We start from the raw sequence: 23,829 nt of genomic DNA, 5'->3' as shown, positions 1-23,829 counted from the left end.
CACACACACACACGCACACACACACACACACACACACACACACACACACACACACACACACACACACACACATACACGCACGCACGTACGCACGCACGCACGCACATAAACATATATACGCTTAACGAACATATTTAACCCTTTGGTTATACGTCCGTACTTCTAAAAAGACACGGGAACGAGCTTCTTATATCCGAAGAAGTAGACGGAGCCGTCCACCTAGTCAAGCCGTGTCACCCTAACGATCGACGACAACTACTTAGAAATTTCATACTCGCCAGTTTTAAATCAAACACACCACTAGACTTGATTTCTCTCCCTGTCATCGACTCCTCTATTTAGAAAATCCTAAATCTCCTCTTCTCTTATCAAAGAGCGATTCCCTTCTTCGCCTCCTCCCGAAAAGCAATTCTCTTCCCCTTCTTCTTTAAATCAGCTCCCATTTCCTCCATTCCAAGCAGATCCCGTGCCGATCGACTGGGATCGGTTCCTTCGACTGTATTCTTCTCCCACCAGCGAAGGAAATAGACTGGTAACGTCTTTATTCCTGGAAACCTCACCCTTCCACTGTCCTTTATAAGCACCTTGTCCCGATGTGCTCCTGTATCACTTTTCTTGCCTCCAATTCCCAACCTTATTTTCCTTCTCCTATCCACTCCCGTACACACACACATACACACACGCACTCACTTACTCACTCACTCACTTACTCATTCACTCACTCACTCACTCACTCACTCAACTTCCATAACGAAATTAACTAATGCGACCATTTTACCATAAACAAATCGATTGTAACTACATTAATAATAATAAGTCTTTGCTTATATATTCATATAAGTATGTATAGATATATATATATATATATGTATATATATATATATATATGTATGTATGTTCTATATAAACTTAATTTTTCTTAAATAAATGTAAGTCATTTATATTATAAATGAAGGTTACCAGCTTCCATTTATTTTAAATCATCACTCCTTTCTTTCTAATATACCTGAGATCACACGAGATCCAATCTCGGGTCAAAAGAATTAAGTTCCTTAATCCAAAAAGTAGAATCGATGTTCACTCTGTCCATGGACAGGTATCGTCCCTTGATTGGACGTTGATTCATATTTCGACCGAAAAGATGCGTACGACTCACAGGTATTCGCCTCTGTACGTATACTTGTGAGATTGAGTCTAATCATCCTTCCATACCTTCTCCATTCTTTCTCATTGTCTCCTTGTCTCTTAAATTCCAAAACATCCTCTCTGAAAAAAATTTTACTCGAAATACTGTGTTATAGGGTACATGTCTTATACAGGATATCCGACGTAACTGTGATCACGATTTTTCCGACACTTCCGATGATCTGACAAAAATTATTTTGGATAAAAGTTAAATAGTTAATTAGTTTTCAATCGGCTACAAATTGCAATATTAAAAATTTGAAAAATATTCTTTTTTAGGAAAAAAGTCAAGGTCATTCTAATTTTTTTAAATGGCACTACATATTTTTTACTTCCTCAGACAGCACCAATGTCCATTGGACATCCAAATCTGGTTTTTATTTAGTCCAAACGTCTATGGACTTATAATACAAATGTTTTAAAAACGTACGTTACGCAACGTACAAATATGTTCACATTTGGACATTTTAAAAATGTTCGTTTCATGCAAAAAATTTTCTAAATCTGCTCCCGACATGTTTTTGTTAACTTGACAAGTGAAAATTTTTTTAAGATCGCACGAGGAGTTTCACTTTTGTTAGTATGTACGAACATTTTCTGAACATTCTATGGACGTTCCTAGGACATCTGTGTTGTGTTGAAAATTTTCAACAACACAAAAATCTATACTGCATACTATTTAGATACATTATGGTAAATAACTCGTACCATATCAATACGGCATACTATTATCGATAAGAGAGAGACTGTGGAGATCTTTAGTCGAAAACGAGATATACATGATAACTGGTACTGTGAAAGTATGATTTCCTAACCTGAAAATATTATAATATTATAATATTAGGATTAAATATTAGACAGTAACTGACTGGAGTTGAACTGCATAAATTTCTATTAGGTCCATATTGAACAGGTGTATCATAACTTTACATTCATGATTATATAGGTTCGATCATCGAAGTGCAGTGGTACTTTCAGAAGGACGGCGGTATGCAACCGGATGGGTGACTGTTTCAAAGCACTATGGAATTAGTTCCCGAATTCAGGAAAAAACGTTTTTTTTATTATAATTTTATGATGTGTATTCTGGAATAAGATATTAATCAATAATAATACTCATATAAGAATCATTTTGTTTTGATTGGTCTAAAATTTGTTTAATATATTAATTTAGTTCAATTTTAGTGCTTTGCGACCTAAAATGGATGTTTTTAAGAAATCCAAAATAGATGTCTTTAAAACATTTTTTAAATATCCGTGGATCTAATCTGATGTTTTTAATATGTCCAAAACGTCCAATATGTACATTTTAAATATATTTTTAAAACGTTACTGTGCTGTCTGGGTCATAATATTGTATGTGTAATATATGTAAATGATGTCAAGACGAGTTCAATGACCTGCTATACTATGATCTTGAGATGATCTTACAGTCAGATGTGAGGAACAGACGTAGCCATTTCGAAATTCATAATATTCCGTAGTAATGTAGTCACAATTTATCACACGTGTAGGTAGTATGTAATACTTGCCCTCGCTAATTATACATTTTTCCCATCTTTCGGACAATTTGTGTATACCACGCCAAAAAAATTCCTCCTTTTGAGACAAATCACTCATCAAGCCATTTTCGGACGTCTTCGTAAGAATCAAAGTGCCGCTCAGCGAGCGCGTGGCTCATCGACGAAAACAGGTGATAGTTAGAAGGTGCTAAGTCTGGTGAGTAAGCGGGGTAGCACTTCCCAGTTGAGTGTCTCCAAATAGTTTTGGACCATTGTTGACGTGTGCAATGATGCGTTGTCGTGGAGGAAAATCAGCTTGTCATGTCTTTTCCGATAATGCGGCCTTTTTTCACGCAGAGCACAGTGCAATTTGATCAGTTGTTGGTGGTAGTGGTGAGCATTAACAATTTCATCAGGTTTTAACAGCTCATAGTAGATGATACTCTCCTGATCCCATCAAATGCACAGCATCGTCTTCCGAAGCGATTTGGTCTTGAGGAAGATGTTGATGGTTGGGCGGGATCAACCCAAGATTTCTTGTGTTTAGGATTCTGAAAATAGATCCACTTTTCATCGCCTGTCACAATCCGATGCAGGAACGACTTTCTTTTTTGTCTGAAAAGCAGAATTTGGCATGTGTTTTGGCGTCGCTCCATCTGCCTATCGTTCAGTTCATGCATCCATTTTCCGATCTTTTGAATCTGCCCCATGGCATGTAGCCGCATGGAAATGGCTGCTTGAGAAACACCCAATTGCTCGGCAAACATTTTTTGCGATTGGATATCGTCCTCGTCAAAAAGAATCTGCAATTGACAGTCCTCAACTTTCCTGGGCCGATTTTCACGCTTCTTGTTACTCGGGTCAAAATTGTCGTCATTGAACCGGCGAAACCAATCTCTGCACGTTGTTTCCGATAAAGAATTATCGCCACGCGATAGGCCTCCATAGGCCTCCACAAGCATTCGATGCGATTCGGCAGCCGATTTCTTCAAATTGAAACAGAAAAGCAAAGCTTCCCGCATATGCTTTTTTTTAGCAAAAAACTAGACATGATTACGAAAGAAAAAATGTATGTTGTATGAAATTGCTGATGTTGTGCACTGATTAATGTTGACAGATATCAAACACATAAAAAAGAGTGTGTTGTGTGTCCAGGGTAGTTTTGTACGCTCACTAATGCCTATGAGCAAACAGCGGATTTAAGCTTATACATCTGATATAGTGCTTATAGTGCCATTTTAAAAAATTAGTGATTTTTTTCCTAAAAATGAATATTTTGCAAATTTCTAATATTGCAATGTGTAGCCGATTGAAAATTGATTAATTTTTATCCAAATTAATTTTCGTCAGATCATCGGAAGTGCCAGAAAAATCATGATCACAGTTACGTCGGACATCCTGTATATATTTCGAGTAAAATTTTCCCCGGAAAGTAAAAAAAAAATATTTTAGAATATAACTTAAGTAAATATTCTTATTATATTTACATCCTATTGTCCTACGTCTAAATATTTGCATAAAAGCAATGTCGCTAAAAATTGGATTAATCCAACTTTTCAGCAGTGGTCTAATTTCTACCAAGGGTTTAATCAGAATGTAAGAACCAACCAACTATAATCGTGTATTCGCCTGTTAGAATGAAGCATTCTTCATGTAAAATCATGGTGAAAGGATTACATGATGTGTTTAGTTTGCAAGCGTCTCTCTTTCTAAAATTAGCGCTATCTGTTGTTTTTCTGCTTCTCGTTCCACAAGACCTACAAAGGGGAGCACAAATTCTTGCATAACAAAATGTATTAATGTACCAAATATATCAAAGACCAAATATATCAAAGACCTTCGTTTTTTTCCTTTCCAGAAAATAAAGAACTCTGATTGGTTGGACTCGTGTTATGCGTTATGCAAGAGTCTGTACTCCTCACTTATAACTGTGAAATGCGAAACATGGAACTATGAATACGAGTAGAAGAATTTCAATCTATCAGAAACTGTGTATTCCACAATACATAATATCTGATAGGTTGAAATTCTTATTCTCTATTCTCTATTCCCTTTATTGTGCGGAGCCTCTAAGAATTTCAACCCAGAAACTGTGTATTCCACAATACATGATTTCATGATAGATTGAAATTTTTATTCTCTGTTCTCTGTTCCCTGTTCCTTTTATTGTGTGAAGTTCCTATGTTATCATGCACTCTACTCTTTTTACTCTTACCACTGCTGTCAGTAGAATCGCATGGATACACACGAACGGGTCAGCGCGCGTGTTGTTTCGCTTCGAATGTTATATTACTTCAATTATATTTTTGAAAATCGTGGCCGGCTCCGACTGTGCACTTATGAATCTGGTCAACGCGATGCTACAAACTCTTTGAAGCGTTTTTTAATTAATGGTCAGTTTGTAAAATTCTTTCTTCTAATTGATCCATCAAATGCTTCAAAGCATTTGTAGTGAAACTTTGATCACGGCTTGTATCACATTATTATTAAGCCTTTAAACACAATGCGAAGGAATAGCGATAGCGATAGAAATAACACGATTTCAACCTATCAGAAAGTGTATATTCCAGTGTATCTGATTTCTGATAGGTTGAAATCGTGTTATTCCTATCGCTATCGCTATTTCTTCGCATTGTGTTTAAGGCTTTAGTACCTTCATTTGTTTTACCATATCTCGAAGCATATTGAATAATAGCTTGTGCACACTGGACCGCGCAGCAAAATGTGATGCGATAGTCAGTAATAAGCTTACAATTTCTAATGTGTTCATTGTATTACTGTGTCTTATTTTGCCACGTGACAAACGTTTCCGCATCCAGTGTGCAGAAACCATAAAACAACCGGCCACGTTAATCCGGCCGTACCGGAGCCTTGCACTCAAATATAAAAGAACTGTTATCAGTGATCCATGTCAATGGCTGAATGCGACTGACTTGAACACATTCAGATATAGCTGTATGTGCGCTAAATGACAAAAACAGAGAGAAAATGGTAAATAATATCTCTTTCATATTTCTTTAATTTCGTAAATATCATAAAAGTTATAGAAAAATAATATATTACGCAAGCATTGACATATTATTTGCTGATTGATAGATTTTGTCGAGGGCCAAACCGGCTTCGTCAGAAGGCGTTCAAACGTTAGTCTCGCGCAAGGAGATACCGAAGCTAGAGGAGTTTTTGGAAAAACGAGACTACACGGGTGCCTTGACATTATTGGAATTCAATAGTACCACCAGCAGCAATTTGGAAATGGACTTGTGGATGGGATATTGTGCATTTCATTTAGGCGATTACAAACGTGCAGCAATGATCTATGAAAATTTAAGGAACAAGGATTATGTACCTCCGGGTATTCTAACGAATCTAGCGTGCTGCTACTTTTATTTAGGCATGTACACTGAGTCACAAAAGATCCTGGAAGAAGCAGAAAATAGTAAACTGCGAACTAGATTACTGTTTCACCTAGCCCACAAGATAGGCAATGAATCCAAGTTAATGAAATACCATCAAATGCTGCAAGATATTATCGAGGATCAGCTCAGTCTAGCGTCTATTCATTACTTGCAAGCTCACTATCAAGAAGCTATCGATGTCTATAAAAAAATTTTATTGGATAACAGGTTGGAATATCTCTTTTGTATCTCTTTGATGCAAGAACCTTTAGGATGTTTTTGTATAATTTTTGGCTATAACATTTTTACCTTGCACCTTTTTGCATATTCACGCAAGTTTAGAGAAAAGCACCAAGAGATGCGACTCTAAAACAGATTCTGAGTTGTATTTCCTTATCCAACTGCAAGACAATTCCAGGTACCTGTTTTTTTATTTCTTTTCCTCCTCAAATCATTCCTGTGTCACTTTCAATTCCTATGTCACTTTCATCACAAGATCAAAAATGATTTAATGCATTAAATAGTTTTCATTTAAATTAAGTAGATTTTATAATTTCTTTTCAGAGATTATCTAGCTTTAAATGTATATGTAGCTTTGTGCTATTACAAGCTAGATTACTATGATGTAGCTCAAGAAGTGCTTCAAGTTTACCTGCAGAAATATCCAGATAGTACGATCGCGATTAATTTGAAAGCGTGTAATCATTTTCGTTTGTATGATGGAAATGCTGCACAGGTCGAGATGAAGCAACTCGTTGAAAAAATATCAAGTTCTTTCAGTTCTAGCCATGATCTTATACGACATAATGCAGTTGTATGTGTAATACTTCTTGTAGAGTAACTCCAGTATTTATGCTGCATGGAGTTTTATGTCAGAAGTCAGAAAAAATAAGAGTGGATAAATAATATTAGGTTGATTAGTATTATGTTATAATTTCTTTTGTTTTTTTCTATTGTTATTATTAATATCAAATTACTGTTAGTTGAATTGATTTGTCAATGTAGCACAATTATGCACATAATCTACATAAAATAATTACTATAGAGATTGCAAAAGGCTTCTTCTTTGGAGTAAATGGTGCTCGATGAGTTAACGGCGATTCTGGTCATAGTCGAATTGCAAACTGCTTAATAGTTATTTGATAATATATCAGTGTAAAGGAATAATAAGGAATGAAATATAGTAAAATACAAGTATTTATCTCTTTGTTCAGTTTGTCTTGTATATCTCATTTGTTTGGGGAGGATATATGACATTTTTAGATGAGATTTATCAAGCATATAAAGTCCGCAGATTGGATTTGACAATAAATGCAATAAATGCATTGCATGAATCTCATAACATTTGTAATAATACAAAAAAATTATAATTATCTGTTCATATTAGACTGCTAAGAAAAAAAAATATTTTCTTATAATCAGCCACCTAGCTCAAAAGTTTTCATTTCATGTCAAAAGAACACTCCTAAATTTTCATCAAAAAATATTTATAATTAGAGATCGTTAATGAACGATTTTTAAATAAAAATTTCAATTTTCTTTAATACAATGTTTGATACAAAAATAGCTTAAACCGAATTTTAAAAGTGGTACTGTATGTTTTTTTGATCGCTGAGCATAATGCAATAATTCATTTAACTCTATGATATACATCTTAAGAAATACATACTTGATTAATGTAAAAAAAATGACCAGATTTCAAAAATTTAAGATCGATTTTAGCGAGGTTCCAAGTGTTTAAATGGGTTGTTCTCCTCTCAAATTGTAAGTCTGTTCACCCAGAACAAGATCTAGTTGGAATTTTTCCAGAATCTCTTATAGAACCTTTAAAAGTTTTTAACATTTAACTGAATTATAAAACGTGGAAACATTTTAAGGGTAGAACAATTTTTTTATAAGTTTTAAAGTTTATTGCTTTGTGTTTTGACCTCAAATCAAATGCTTCAATTTGACAATAAAAAATTCTTTATTAGGAAATGAAATGAATACAAAATAAAAAATACACAATATGTGTATATATATATATATATATATATATATATATATATATATATATGTATGTATGTAGTTAATTCAATTTATTAAATCATGTTTTTGTATTATATATACTTATTTCATTTTCTAATAAAGAGTTTTTTATCATTAAATTGAAGCATTTGATTTGAGGATGTCAAAAAATCACAAAGCGACTTTAGAACTTTTTTATGGATAGAAAAAAAATTTTTCTATCCTTAAAAACGTCTTATGATCCAGTTAAATGCAAATTTTAGAGGCCCTATATAGGTCCCGGAAAAACTTCAACTGGATCTTGTTTTGGATGAACAGACCTACAATTTGAGGGAAGTAATGAATGCTATTCGAATGCTTGAAACTTTGCTAAAATCGATCTTGAACTTGAAATTTGGTCATTTTTTCACATTAATCAGGCTATATTTTTTAAGACGTATATCGTAAGATTAAATTAACTATTGCATCATGTTCAGTGATAAAAAAAATACACCATATTTACATAGTACCATGTTTGAAATCCGAATTAAGTCATTTTTATATCAAATCAAACATGTATTAAAGAAAATCGAAACTTTGATTTAAAAATCGTTCACTAAGTAAACCTTATTTTTTGATAAAAATTTAAGGATGTTCTTTTGGCACGAAATGGAAGCTTTTGAGCTAAATGACCGATTAAAAAAAAATTTTTTCTTGGCTAATATATATGTATACATATATATTATTCTTATTCTTTAATAAAATTTTGTAAGTATATTTTATAAGTTTGTGCCATTTTATGTCTTATTTCTAAGTATTATTCATAAATTTTTCCTAAGCTCATCTATGAGTAACCATATATTCTATTTGTGGGATGTACGACAAAAATGTAAGAGTTTCAAAAGTGTTTTTTACACAAAAAATAAGTATTTGGATTTCTAATTTTTTTTCATAATAGACAATACGAAATTTTTACTGTGTCCTAATTCTGTAACTTTTAACGACAATTTGGTATCATTATGTTGTTGCACAGCTTTTTTACCATGTATAATATCTATGCAACAATATAACAATCAATATTATCGTTAAAAGTTACAAAATCGAGATACTGACATAGTTTATTTACCTTAAAATAAATAACACTCCATAATAAATAATAATACTTGATAGATTAAGTTTTTATTAGATACGGCGTACATACTGGAGTTACTTTAATACGTTTTACTTTTCCTATTTTTATTCTCTCTTTATGTAGGTCTTCAGAGGTGGTGAAAACGCTTTGCAAATTTTACCCAATTTGGTAGACGTTATACCAGAAGCCAGACTTAATTTAGTAATATATTATTTGAAACAAGATGACATCAAGGCAGCTTATGATCTGATCAAAGATCTAGAACCAGCAGTTCCACAAGAATATATTTTAAAGGGTATAGTTAACGCTGTTATGGGTCAGGAAACTAATTCTGTATGTCATTAAATTATTTATCTTTTAGTTTTATTGAAAAATTTCTGAATTGCTAAATTTCTTCAGCGCGACAGTATAAAAACTGCACAGCAATACTTTCAATTAGTGGGTTCTTCAGCATCGGAGTGTGATACCATACCTGGTAGACAATGCATGGCCTCCTTTTTCTTCCTTTACCGACAATTCGAGCGCGTCAGATTATATCTGAATTCGATAAAGACATATTTCTCTAATCAAGATAATTTTAACTTTAACTACGCTCAGGCACAAGCTGGGGCGGGCTATTTCAAAGAAGCGGAGGAAGTTTTTCTGATGATACGTAATGAAAAATATAAAAACGATTACATTTACATCAGTCTTTTATCATATTGTTGTAAGTAATAACAATATCTCTCTGCTCATAGAGTACATAAAAAAAACAAAAATACTTATTATATAATTAAAAGCTATCGATTGAGACCACTCAAAACTTAATCGATAAAACCATTATCGAGAGTCGATAAACTCTGAGGTTATAACTTATTGACTCATATACATATATGTAGATTATTGTAGATATACTAATATGCGGTCCAGTTTCAAGAATCAATCAATCAATCTAATTGATTGACATCCAAAATACTAACCAACATACTTTCTAATATTTTGTTATAATTTTTGTCAAATAATTATCATAGTAATAATATAATTTACAATTGTTTGCTTTTTCTACTCTTAGATATAATGAATGAAAAGGCCGAATTGGCTTGGGAACTGTATTTGAAGATGGACACATCAGAGGAGTCTTTCAATTTGCTTCAATTGATTGCTAACGTGTGTTATAAAGTAGGCGAATTCTGGTATGCTGCTAAAGCCTTCGATATGTTGGAGCGAATGGATCCAAATCCTGAACATTGGGAAGGAAAGCGTGGCGCATGCTGTGGTACTTTTCAATATATTATTGCGGAGAAGTTACCAAAGTATGTTTTACATATCGTACATTTGTATAAAATCACTATCGGAGATTAATTTGTCAATTTTCTTTTTCGTTACACAGAGAACTGCTATCGGAAGTGATACAGATTCTGAAAAATACATCCAATTCTCAGGTAGAACAGATAATACGTGTTATGCGGAAATGGGGAAAAGAAAATAGAGTGAATTGCTAATATCAATGAATTTTGTGACATTGTTAATATCATCAATTCCGTCCAATAAACGTTTTCTGTATTTTATAAAATAGTAGCATTAAGATAAATAAAAGTAGATAAAAGTATCGATTAGGGGACCAAGCTCCAATGACCTTGACCTTGGTATATGTTGTCAAGGTCATGACCTTGAATGACCTCCAACAAGTTTTAACCGTCGCTCGTCCTTAAAAAGTTATTAACAAAAAAAATTTAAGAAATAATGTATATGATATCCTTTTTCCATCATATAAAATAGAAATTTTCTGCTTAAAGCATTTTTATGCTGATGCTCGACGCTCGATTCGAGCGTTAAACAGGTCACAATCAAAATTGAATACCAAGCAATTCTGATTACGTGACTTGTTTTGACGCTAAAAATGAGCGTCGAGCATGAAAAAGCCTTAAAGTATATTTTACAATTTTCCACGCAAAGCGACTCTCATTCTACCTCCCCCCCCCCCCTCTCTGCTTAAGGGGTGCATGACATTCATATTTTCTTATATAATTTTTATTCTTAGAACAGAAAATTTTTTTTCTGCTTTACTCTCTCGCTTCGCGTGAAAAATTGTAAAATATACTTTAAAACAGAAAATTTCTGTTTTATATAGTGGAAAAGGGATATTATATACATTATTTTTTAAACTTTTTTGTTAATAATTTCTTAATAAAGGACGAGCAACAGTTAAAACTTGTTGGAGGTCGCTCAGAGTCATAACCTTGACAACATATGTCAAGATCATTGGAGCTTGGTCCCCTAATCGATACTTTTACCGCGCTATATAATAATTAGTGATGGGTATTTAATCATATCTCTTGCGAATTTTCAATCAATTTAGTCATTGTTCTGCTTCGAAACATTTCGAATATTGTTCGAAAATGTACATTCTTGAAAGTTTTGATAAGTCTTGATAATTCTCGATTTCTTCAATCAAAACAATTTTTTTATTGAAGAAATTTGAACTTGCTCTATGGTTAAAGAAGAATTTTTTTTATTTAAATGTCATTTCTTGAAATCAAGTAAATTTTTACTTTTCTTAAAGGTATTTCCATTTTAAAACTTAAAAAAGTCATCGAAAGAAAAATAATTTTTTCAATTTAACATAATTTTTCTTTAGGTATGTCTTGAATCGTTCAATACAGGGCTTATAAATAGCAAATCCATTCTCGGATTCATCACAATGATCCCATATTTAGGATCGTTTCAGCATTTTCATAAACACTATTGTAGATAAATTTAAATGTATTATGAGTGTGTAAAAACACATATGTACGCACGCACGCACACACGTCACTCTCTCGAGATCTTGACCAATAAGGTAAGAATTTCTATCAGACACCATAATTGTTATAACCAAAATAAAAAAAGTTACAGCATATCAATTATATTTCTCTTAAAGTGATTCTGGTTACAAATATGCATTATAAATAATTAATTATAAATAATTAAAATTATTTTCAGTTGCGAATAACTATTACTAATGTCGGAGAATATTTTGATTACGAATAACCATTACTGATGATGGAAATTGTTTTTGTTTACGAATAACCATTATAAATAATTAAAATTATTTTCGATTGCAAATAATCATTACTGATGTTCGAAATTATTTGAAATTATTTCGATTACGAATAACTATTATCGATAATCAGAATTTTATTTTGATTACCCAAGATCTCTAAATTATATATAAATTTTATTGATTATCGGTGTTATCAGCAAACAATATCGAATACGAACATATTTTAGAGATTTAAACTTTTTTTTTTTGCGTTTTGATATGTAACATCTCTGATGTTAATATTTTATAGTAATTCATTTCTTTACATATGAGAGTGTGGTAAAGTAGACAGCGCACTGGTCTATGCTAGAGATTCCGGGTTCGGGATTTCCAGTAAAACCAAAATATTTTCATATATTCGTTTTCTCAAAAGGAAGCGGCAGCTCACCGAGTATTCTTGCCAAGAACACTTCTCTAAACAAAAATTTCGTCGTTTGGAATCGACATTAAACTGTAGGTGCCATGTATAAATATAAGAGTATGCTCATCCGGTGGATGAGTTTAGAAGGCTTCTGCGCAGCAGTCTGCCAACATCACATTCGTGCAATCTCGGTAAACATGTGTTCGGAGCACTTTGGCCCAGTTAAAATATGGCTGTCAGAGGTCTGGAGCCACTTTATTGCGTTGTAACGCATGGCTACATGCGAATTGTGAAAATTCTGTGTGTTCTCTCATGAAAAATTAGTTATTTATTATTATTTTGACGTCTCAAATTTATACTTATTATTCATCATTCTCATAAGATCCTTTCATTTATCCTTTGGTATGTTCCGAATTACATACGAAGCGCATGAGGTATCATTTTATTCTTTTTTATTCTTCACTGATCAATAAGAATAAATGATGCGCTTTGTGCGTAATTCCGAACGCAGTCTTAATGCACATTGACGTTATGGTTTACTTCATTTTTAACCGTTTGAATTTATCGCTTAATGGTGACATAGTCAGGCTGCAATTTTTATTGGTTATTTGGCGTTATCATGAACATATCCTTGTATTTATACCAAGGATCCCATATGAACTGTATTTTTCTGCTCTGTGAGTTCAAAGCATGGTAGAAAGATTACATAGTATGTTCAGTTTACAAGCATCTCTCTCTAAAATTAGCGCTCTATCGTTTTTTGCTTCTCATTCCGCAAAGCTTACAACTGTGAAACGCGAAACATGTGGCTGTATTCATATCCAGTAAACGAGAATGGATTAAAATGGATTGAAATTTTTTTTCTATCCGAATGCGTATTTTAAATAGCGAATACTTTTTTTGGATTTAATTGGATTCAATTGGATTGAAAAACTGCATTTCCTATTTAAAATTTTGAATTGAATAATATTCAGAATTGTGTTTGTGTGCACAGAAAAAACTAATATTATTTTTAGATTGAAAGGCATAGAGATATGCTCCATGCAATTCCTATAAATGAATAAAAATGCATTCAGAATTGAAAAGCATTCATTTTAACATTCGTGAAATCAATATTTCTGAAAATCTGAATTCCATTTCAATTCATTTCAATCTATTCTTGTTTGCTAGATCCTCAGATTGATTTATAACATAAGATTGATTTAAGTCTTAAATGTAAGAATTGATTATTACTCGTGTTCATAGTCACAGGCTTTATATTTAAGGCTTTCTTAAATTTCTTTACATACTCTACGAATTATTTCATTGACTGCTGAGCATCTGAAGATAAATTTAAGGAAGCCTTAAGTACAAGGTCTGACTATGAATACAGGCATATGAATACCAACCTGTTTCGCATTATGAAGTTGGTACTGAATCTTTTCTTATGTGAGAAAAGTTGATTCTTACATTTAAGACTGTCTTAAGTCAATCTTAAGATGTCGTAAGTCAATCCGAGGACTGTTAACATCTTAAGACATTATATTTAAGATGGTTTTAAAATAAAAATAGACTATGAATACCGCCCCATATTTCGCGTTTCACGGTTGGTAGACTGCGCACTTACAGACGATGCGAAGCAAAAGTAGACGTGGTTTGGCCAAACTGAGAATAAGAATTTTAACCTATTAGAAATCATGTATTGTGGAATACATAATTTCTGATAGGTTGAAATTCTTATTTTCTGTTCTCTGTTCTCTGTTCCTTTTACTGTGCAGAGCCCCTCAGAGTCGGAAGTTTGTGATTACAGTTTAAAGGTCCTATCAGACTACCGACTCTGGCTATGTTACAAAATTGTTTGCCAGCGCTGGCAGCATTATCAACACATACTGTGGTAATGCTGCGAGAGAGTAAAGACATCACTAATTTTATCATCATTTTTTGCTGCAGCTGAAGAGAGAGGTAGCTACAGCATCCAAGATGACGAGTATTGTTTCAATTTGAAATGTATATTCGCATCAATTCATATCAATTGCATACTAAAATTGGAATGCTGTTAGCAGCATGTTTTTATGACGACATATCTGCGCTGACAATCAATTTTGGAACACAGCCTCTGTAGGTGTTACAAGTGAGATGCACATAATATTTAAAGTATTAAAAAAATTTGACAACTTTTTTTGATCGAACTTTATTCAATATTGATACAGGCAAGCTAAATCGGAGATGTATTATTCGCAACTTATGAGAACAGATTGATTCGAACTAGAAGGATCTTCACTATGACAAAAGAGATAGAGATTCTGATAAATTTTAACTAATAACGTGATATTTTCGAATAAAAATATACGTGATAGGGATAAAAGAAACTGAGATATGTAATTGTCGATGACTCAAGAATCCCTTAGGGATTGAGTCATAAGATATCTATAAGACTGAATATTCGAGACGGGTCTTAAGGATAAATAAAAAAAGGATTAAAAACAATAGATAAAAGCAAATAAGAAAAGTAACAGGAAACAAGATTTATCAGAAATGTTTAGGAACAAAAGTATAGAAAAATTTTATGTTAAAAACGTAACGTTAACAAAAGTGACATGGCACGTAACATAAGCCAACTCGATTGCCGACTCTGATTGCCAATTCTAATTGATCGATCATACTTGATGTTTGTCGATGATTGCTACCCATTGACTCAATATGTTTGTATAGACTACAGATTCATATATGTGGATTGTATAAAAGAGTAAAATTTACTAAAACGCGAGCGAATCTCAGAATTGTGTCGGACATAATACGATATTTGAAAATCGAGAGGAACTGAATTTTAGATAATTCGGCTGATAGATTCGGCTGATAGATTCATAAAACTTCTTAACATGCAATGCAAATGTGTTGTTAAGTTATGAGCGAAAATACAACAAATAATAGTATATTTATTTATATAACTGTATTATATCATTGTGACGTTTATCTGTTCTATTTCTGCATTAGATTGTTTCTTGCTCTTGTAACAAATTCTTGTATCAACCTATATCTATCTCGCTTTACGAGATTTACTATTTTTTCTTATATACGAGATAATCGCAAACTATCACGTAATTAATCTTGTATTTCTATTGGTTATAATTCTAAGTCGCTGACTCGAAAAATAAACTCGAGACATCCTGTTTATCATTTAAGTTCGATTGCATCAACATACACATTATTCTTTTTTCCATGCGATCCTGTAGGAGCCTCTTTTCATGAACTGATGCCATAGATTCCTATGTAAAACCTTGTAGAAAAATTTTCTATGTTATCCTATATATACATGCTGCGTAAATCCTATAGATATCTGTAAGAAATTTAGAGGAAATAAGCACAACAGAGAAGCTCAGAGTTGTGTAGTTCAATGGCAGGACAAAAGTTTATCAACTTGGAGAAGAGACCAGGCCTGAGTTTGAGACGAAAAGCGCCCTGATATTTTTCTCTCTCTGTTGTCATCAATTGTTTACATACAAGCTCCTACAGAATTTTAGGGGCTGCGCACAATGAAAGGAATAGAGAACAAAAAACAGAGAATAAGAATTTCAACTTACCTGAAATCATGTATTATGGAATATACAGTTTCTGATAAGTTAAAATTCTTATTCTTTCCTGTTCTCTATTCCTTTCATTGTACACAGCCCTTCTATAGGAATCCATGAAAAAACCCTTGGGAATTTATAGCAAGATAGGAGCCTTCTCCCATGGGGACCTGTCGAATTTACCATTAGGTTAGGCAAATCCATAGGAAAATTCCCTAGGAATTTGCAGCAGGGTATATATTATAGAAAATATATGGTATATTGTAACTCATCACTGTTAGATGTCAAAGGAGCAATGGTAACCCTGTTCCTTGAGTTAAATAACATTTTATTATCTTCTTACTTTCATGTGTATCAAAATATTAATCAATCTATTTCTGTAGTTAATTTCAACATAAGCAACATTCGTATTAACGTATGTAAGGAAATAAATTAGAATCAAATTAAAACATCTTCTCGAGTTAAGTTATTTAACTGCAGTATTAAATTAATGATATATTGAGGAAAATAAGGAGAAGGATGTTGCACATATATTATTAATTTTACAATATTTTAGTAAGTTTAGTATTTTTAAATATTACTCGCACGAATATATTTTTATGTAATAATAATAATATATCTTTTTAAACATATTTTTTTAAATAACATGTCCCAAAGTATTCAAGGGAGGAAAGACGGCATTTGGAATAATTCTTGCATAAAAGAATGAGAGAAATAGGCCTACTGGGGAAACCATTGTAAAAAAAGCGCACCATGCTATCTACCTCATGATAGATAGAAATGATAGCACATTATCATTTTTTGTGGTAGAAATCTATTTACAAATAGCTTTATAATAAAATTACCTCTATCTCTCATAAATATTTTAAAAAATAATAATTTTTTTAGAAAGTTCAAGAAAATTGTTGCCAATGTACAATTTGAAAGATGAAATCAAGCCTCATGTATAAAGCGATTTTAAACTTTCTTCTCTATATCTTGAAAACTGTTCAAGATATAAAAAAATATTCACACAAAAGTTTTACAATAAAATTACCTTTATTTATACGCCAATGATATTTTTTGAAAATAATTATTTAAGAATTTTTTCGAAAATTAAAAAAAATAATTATTTAAAAAAAATGTTATTGACGTGAATAAATACAATTAATTTTGTTATAAAACTTTTGTATAAAACATTGTTTAATATCTCGAATAGTTTTCGAGATATAACGGTAAAAGGTAAAAATCGCTACTACGTAAGGGGTGATTTCATCTCTTCAAACTGTTTTTCCGCCCCAACTGATATTTTCTAAATTCATCTCTTTATGTGAGTTACAAGTTCAAAGTTTCATTAAAATCAGGATTTGACATCTCGAGAGATTCCTTTGTAGTTAATAAATAAATATCAGATGTAGTTAATAAATATCACATAATTTCATTTCCCTCCGATTTCCTTTTGTTAAATATTAAGTTATAAATAGAAATCGAATAAATTGCTTTATTATTATTATTTTCGTTCGATTTCCTTTTGTTAAATATTAAATTATAAACAAATGGAAATCGATATCGAATAAATTGCTTTCATCATTTCCTAATTTAGTTAACAAATACCAATGTATAATTTATTTCCATTTGAAAAATCCTTTGATTTGCGAACGTTTTTAGAAGGACTTTTTAGAAGGCAACGATAACCTTATTCTAATTATTTATAATTAAGTGGTCAAAGATTTATCGGATAAAACTGATTTAATTCAATAAAGGAATGTTTCGAAAGAACATTTATTAAATATTTATTTAATGTTTATTAAATGTTAATTTAACATTAATTTTTTGTTTACAATGATGTTCTAAAGAAACATTTTTTGTTTAACGTTAATTAAACATTCATTTTACATTAATTATTCATTTGAAATAATCAATACAACGATCTTATCATTTCTATGATCGGAATAAAAGTCGACAGCATCTGTTATTTAACGGCACAAGCCGTCGTTAAAGAATCGTCGAAATGACGAGTTTAAGAGGAGCGCCGAATAGCATAAGTGGCGCATCAATCACGATGTGAGATTATATTTCTTACACATTCGATCTCCTTTTATTATGTCTTAATTTATAAACAAATAAAGATTGATAACTATAAATAATTACTTTTTCATTATCATTTCCTAGCTAGTTATTAACAAAAGTTATTAATAAATACCAGCGTATAATTTCGTTTACTATGCACTTTGCATCACCAGCACTTGTTGCATTGCATCGATCATACACTACGCACTTTCGCGCCAAAACGTCCATTACATTCTGACTGACGACGACGATGACAATAATAACGACGACGTATCTTAAACCTATATGTGAAAACTTTCACATCGGGATTTTGCGTCGCAATATCTCTTCGTAGGGCACGTAGGAAAAAAATAAAACACTTTTATTATACAATTTGAGTAGATGATCTATCGATTGAACATATGTAGATCCTGATCAGTTCAACTGTTATTGAGATTTGATAATCTCAATCCTCCTCAACTCGCGGTCTCGCGTAAAGTAGCCACGGCGTGCCTTAGCGCCGAGACACTAGCAGTGTCTCCAGATAAATTGATGACATCTTAAAGATATTGATATATATTTCGTATATCCGCGATGATTCAGTATATCCCAAAGGTTTCCATTGTTGTGTGGGAATATTTCGAAAGAACATTTATTAAATATTTATTTAACGTTTATTAAATGTTAATTTAACATTAATTTTTTGTTTACAATGAATGCAATAATGTTCTGAAGAAATATTTTTTAAATGTTTGTTTAACGTTAATTAAACATTCATTTTACATTAATTATTCATTTGAAATAATGTTTGAAAGAAATATTTTTTAAATATTTATTTAACATTTATTAAATATTTGTTTTTTCATCAAAATTGTTCATTTAAGATAATGATTTGAAGAAACACTTTCTAAACATTTATTTCATGTTGGATCATCATGCTTTAATGGAGAGGAAATGTTTTTTAAACGTTTATTTTTCATTAATTTTACATTTCACGATTCGTTTTCACTTTTGAACATTTATTTAATGTTTAAAAGTTTTAAATGTTTTTTAAAATATTTATTTGTTATGAATTTTACGTTTTATGATTCAAAATAAGATTTTCTTTAACGTTTATTAAATGTCCGTTTTACATTAATTTTTTGTTTGAAATAACGATTCGAAGGAACATTCTTAAACGTTTAATCGTTTGTCTTACATTAAGTTTTCGATTGAAATATGTTTTGAAAAAACGGTTTTTTGAATGTTTGATTTACGTAATTTATTTATCTAAAATATAATTAAAAAAAGATTTATTTAACATTTATCTGACATTTAACATAAATGTTAAAAAATTTTATTATTTTCTAAAATTCAAATTAATAAAAAATGAGTCAAAATAGAAAAATAATCACAGAAGAGAAGTTAACCCAATATTATTATGTTAAGTGTACTATTTATGCACAATAAAAACTGTGTCCATCAACAATTATAAGTAGTATAATGGATATGGAGACTCATAATTTTGAGGTCCCAAGTTCAAAATCCAGTAAGTAAAAAAGTAAAAATATAATTAAAAATTACAATTAATTAATAAAATTGCTTGTCCAAAATTATAAGTGTTGTCGATAAAAAAAATAAATTAAAAAAAAGATTCTGCATTGTACAATATTTTTTCTAAATTTTGTTCAAATAATTTTAACATTAAAAAAATGTTTTTTTAACATTAAGAAAGCGTTTCTTTAAATGTTTGAATAAACGTTTTTTTAATGAAAAAAAGGGGAATTTTCTTGTTATTTTAAATGTTATTTTTATCGTTACAAAAATATTTTTGACAAATTTTAAAAAAACGTTAACATTAAAAAACATTTTCTTAAAATATTAAAAAAACGTTTTTTTTAACGTTTGAATTAATGTTTTTTAATGGAAAAAGAGTACTTTTCTCGTTATTTTAAATGTTTTTTAACGTTTTCAAAAATGCTTAAAAAAAATGTTTTTTCAAACATTTTTTTCCCCATTGAGTAAGTGATAAATATAAGTAATGTGTCGAAAAAAAAATATTATATTCATTACAAATAAAATTCAAGTGGTACTATGTGATATGCTATGTATCTTTTTATATTCTCATTGAAAGTCTTTTTATTTCAACATCTCAAAAAATAGTAATAGTAACTTTAATTCTCTTTCAAAAATACTTTCATTCAATCTTTTTGTATTCCAACACAAGAAATAATAACTTTAATTTTTTTCAAATTACATTATAAAAATTATCACTCACAAAATTCACTTGCAAAGTATATTTCACAAGTTATTTGAACATGTGTAGTTGATTTGCACCAAAATTGTTGCACCAAAAAAAAATGAAATCTAAGTGATATATATTTTGTATCCATTCGAGACTCTTCTTATTTATCACAAGTGATAATAGATTATTTAATCTTTGCTCAAAATATCAAAAAGTTATGTTACCTTACTTAATTAAAAAGGTTATAAAGGTTTTAAAGAGGTTTAAAGTAAGAACAAAAAAAATTTAATTTAAATAAAAAATTGTTCACGTGAAAACACTTGGCGCTGCTAGACTTGCAAATATAATACTTGTAATATATTAAAATCAAGAATAATTTAGACCAGATCTGTCCAATTTGAGCTCCGGAACCAAAACACAAAGCTATCAACGCAAAAAAATTCAACGCGTATAAGATTCCGGGGATTGTAAAATGTTGATTGATATGCATTTAAGTGGACGGTTAGTTCTAAAATATTACATTGAATTTTTTTATATCGACGATTTTGTATTTTTGCTCCGGAGCTCAAATTGGACAGGCTTGATTTAAATGAAATAAGAAGAAATGAAAATTTATACAAACAATGAGACGGAAGTAAAAATAATCAACGTGTGTACATGCGAGCATGTATCACCACAATGTTTTCTGATAACACATGTATATGTATGTATATATACAAGTCATACAAACGTGCATATTCCAAATAGATATAAGATATATCTCAGTTTAAAATAGAGCTTATTTGGTACTTATTTGGTATAAATTTGATTGTGTGTAATATACACATCTGTAATATACACTTCTTACAGAAATTATATCTTACAGGAATACAGATGCTAAACAATAAAATTTGTTTTTATTCAGTGCAACTCTCAGATTAAATTATATTCTTTATTGTTTTTAATATTCAGTCTAGCGGCGCCAAGCCGCTTTTTTACATAAACAATTTTTTATTTAAATTAATTTTTTTTGTTCTATTACCTCTTTAATTCTTTAATACTTTAGTTAAGTAAGATAACATAACATTTTTGATATAATATTTTGAGCGAAAATAGAATAACTTATTATCACTTGTGATAGATAAGAAGAGTCTCGAATGGGTCTACACTTAGATTTCATTTTTTTGGTGCAACAATTTTGTTAGACCGACTACACACGTTCACTTTGTTAAGTACTTGTGCAAATAAATTTTGTGAGTGATAATTTTTATAATGTTTAAAGAAAATTAAAGCTATTATTTCTTATGTTGGAATAGGAAGACTTTGAATGAAAATATTTTTGAAGAAGAATTAAAGTTATTATTACTATTTTTTGAGAAGTTAAAATAAAAATACTTTCAATGAGAATAAAAAAAGATGTAACGTATTACATAGTAAAGCACCACTTGAGTAAACTTTTTAATTTTACTTTTAATGAATTTTTTTTCAACACATCACTTATGTTTAATTAATTTCGATAGGTTAATTAATTTCAATTCATAATGATTGTAATTATAAATAATTAATCTTACAAAGTAGATAAAAAAATTCTATCACCCCCATCGTCTTATAATAGTAATACTACGATGACCATCTGTATTCAATGAAAATATTTTTTAAGAAAAATTAAAATTATATACTTTTACTTTTTTTTCGAAAGGTTGGAATGAGAAGATAGATAGAATATAACTTGATGTTAGTTGTCGATATCAAATCTTTCATACAAATGATACATACCAAATCTTTTAAATGATAAATCTATATAAATGATGTATATCATTAAAGTTAAGTAAATTATGTTGCATGTTTTTTACTGTACAGTAAGAAATTAACAGAATGTATTAACAGAATTTAACTTGGCGCCACAATTGTCGATATCAAATCTTTTATATAGATCATTTTAATCATACAATATATGAATCATATACATCTCACTAAAGTTAATATAGGTGTACAACTTTACTTCCGCCGTTTTTTTCCGAAATTCGAGGCTTTATTGTAAAAAACTGGTTATACATTTATGATTCAAAGTATTGTCCATCGCTGGCCACTACTTTCTCCCATCTTTCGGGTCGCGTACGAATCCAGCGTCGAAAAAACTGGTCATCTTTTGAGGCTATCCACGAATCGATCCAATTTTTTATTTCTTCATGAGACCGGAAATGCTAGTCAGCCAGGCCGTGTGCCATTGATCGAAACAAGTGATAGTCAGAGGGAGCAACGTCTGGAGAATACGGCGGGTGGGGTAGGACTTCCCATTTCAACGTTCCCAAGTATATCTTGACCACTTTCGCAACATGGGGTCGAGCATTGTCATGCTGCAAAATCACTTTATCGTGTCTCTCATTGTATTGCGGCCGTTTGTCTTTCAATGCTCGGCTCAAACGCATCAATTGCGTTCGATACCGATCGCCTGTGATTGTTTCAGTCGGTTTTAACAGTTCATAATACACTACGCCGAGCTGTCCCACCAAATACAGAGCATGACCTTGGACGTCAAAATCACCGTTCTTGAAACCACTCACGATACGTTCTTTTATTAATAGCGGCCTCACCATAAGTATTTGATTCGATGAGCCTCAGCCGCAGATTTCTTCATATTGAAGCAAAAAATTAAAACCTCCTGCAAATGACGAGAATTTGGCTCGTAAACTGACATTTTCAATCGAGAATAACTTTATGATGCAGACACAAATCGACTAATGTTTCTATGGAGTTATGTTGACAGATGCCCAAGTTTATTATATGACGTCTATGATCTATTTTTTCGACCACCACTTACCGCTAAAGCCATCTATAGGAAAACGGCGGAAGCAAAGTTATACTCCTAATACAAAAATTTGTGATACTTGATCAAAAGAGGAACATAAAAATTTTAATTTAATAAAATTTCTGAATGAAAATTGAAGGTATTATTACTTGGATTGAAATAAATAGACTTAAATTTTTAATAAAAATATTTTTAAAGAAAAATTAAAGTTACAATAATTTTCTTTTTAATAGGTTGGAATAAGAAAGTAATAAAATTCAATAACTTATCACCAATTATTGATTATATTTTTTAAAATTTGGTTAGTTGCTGATACCATATCTTTTATTTTTATGTAGTATTATTATGTATATTTTTAATTTTTGAAATTAAAATTATTATTACTTTTTTTGCGAGGTTGAAATAGAAGAATCTTTCAATAAAAATACAAAAAGATACATAGATAACGTATTATTTTTTGTTAATAAAAATAATATATGATTTTTGCATTACTTTTAAAACATGTTACATATCCCTTAGTAAAGGTAATACCATTTGAGTTTTATTTTGTAATTTGTGTGTGTGTGTATGTGTGTGTGTGTGTGTGTGTGTGTGTGTGTGTGTGTGTGTGTGTGTGTGA

General features: G+C 30.9%; 1 protein-coding gene across 1 annotated transcript in view; it reads left to right on the top strand.

Annotated features, from left to right (window-relative positions):
- Window positions 1-10,681, top strand: part of LOC105620822 (intraflagellar transport protein 56) — an 11,771-nt gene extending 1,090 nt beyond the window's left edge. The window contains exons 2-7 of the mRNA XM_012202302.1: window positions 5,784-6,310; window positions 6,647-6,896; window positions 9,324-9,533; window positions 9,600-9,906; window positions 10,252-10,492; window positions 10,570-10,681. Coding sequence (XP_012057692.1) covers window positions 5,784-6,310; window positions 6,647-6,896; window positions 9,324-9,533; window positions 9,600-9,906; window positions 10,252-10,492; window positions 10,570-10,681 — 1,647 coding nt within the window. The remainder of the gene's footprint in view (window positions 1-5,783; window positions 6,311-6,646; window positions 6,897-9,323; window positions 9,534-9,599; window positions 9,907-10,251; window positions 10,493-10,569) is intronic.
- Window positions 10,682-23,829: the final 13,148 nt, after the last annotated feature.

Source organism: Atta cephalotes, assembly GCF_000143395.1.
Source record: "Atta cephalotes unplaced genomic scaffold scaffold00029, whole genome shotgun sequence".
In the NCBI taxonomy this organism is placed as follows: domain Eukaryota; kingdom Metazoa; phylum Arthropoda; class Insecta; order Hymenoptera; family Formicidae; genus Atta; species Atta cephalotes.
Note: the sequence above shows the minus strand (reverse complement) of the source record. Positions and strands in the feature narration are given on the sequence as shown.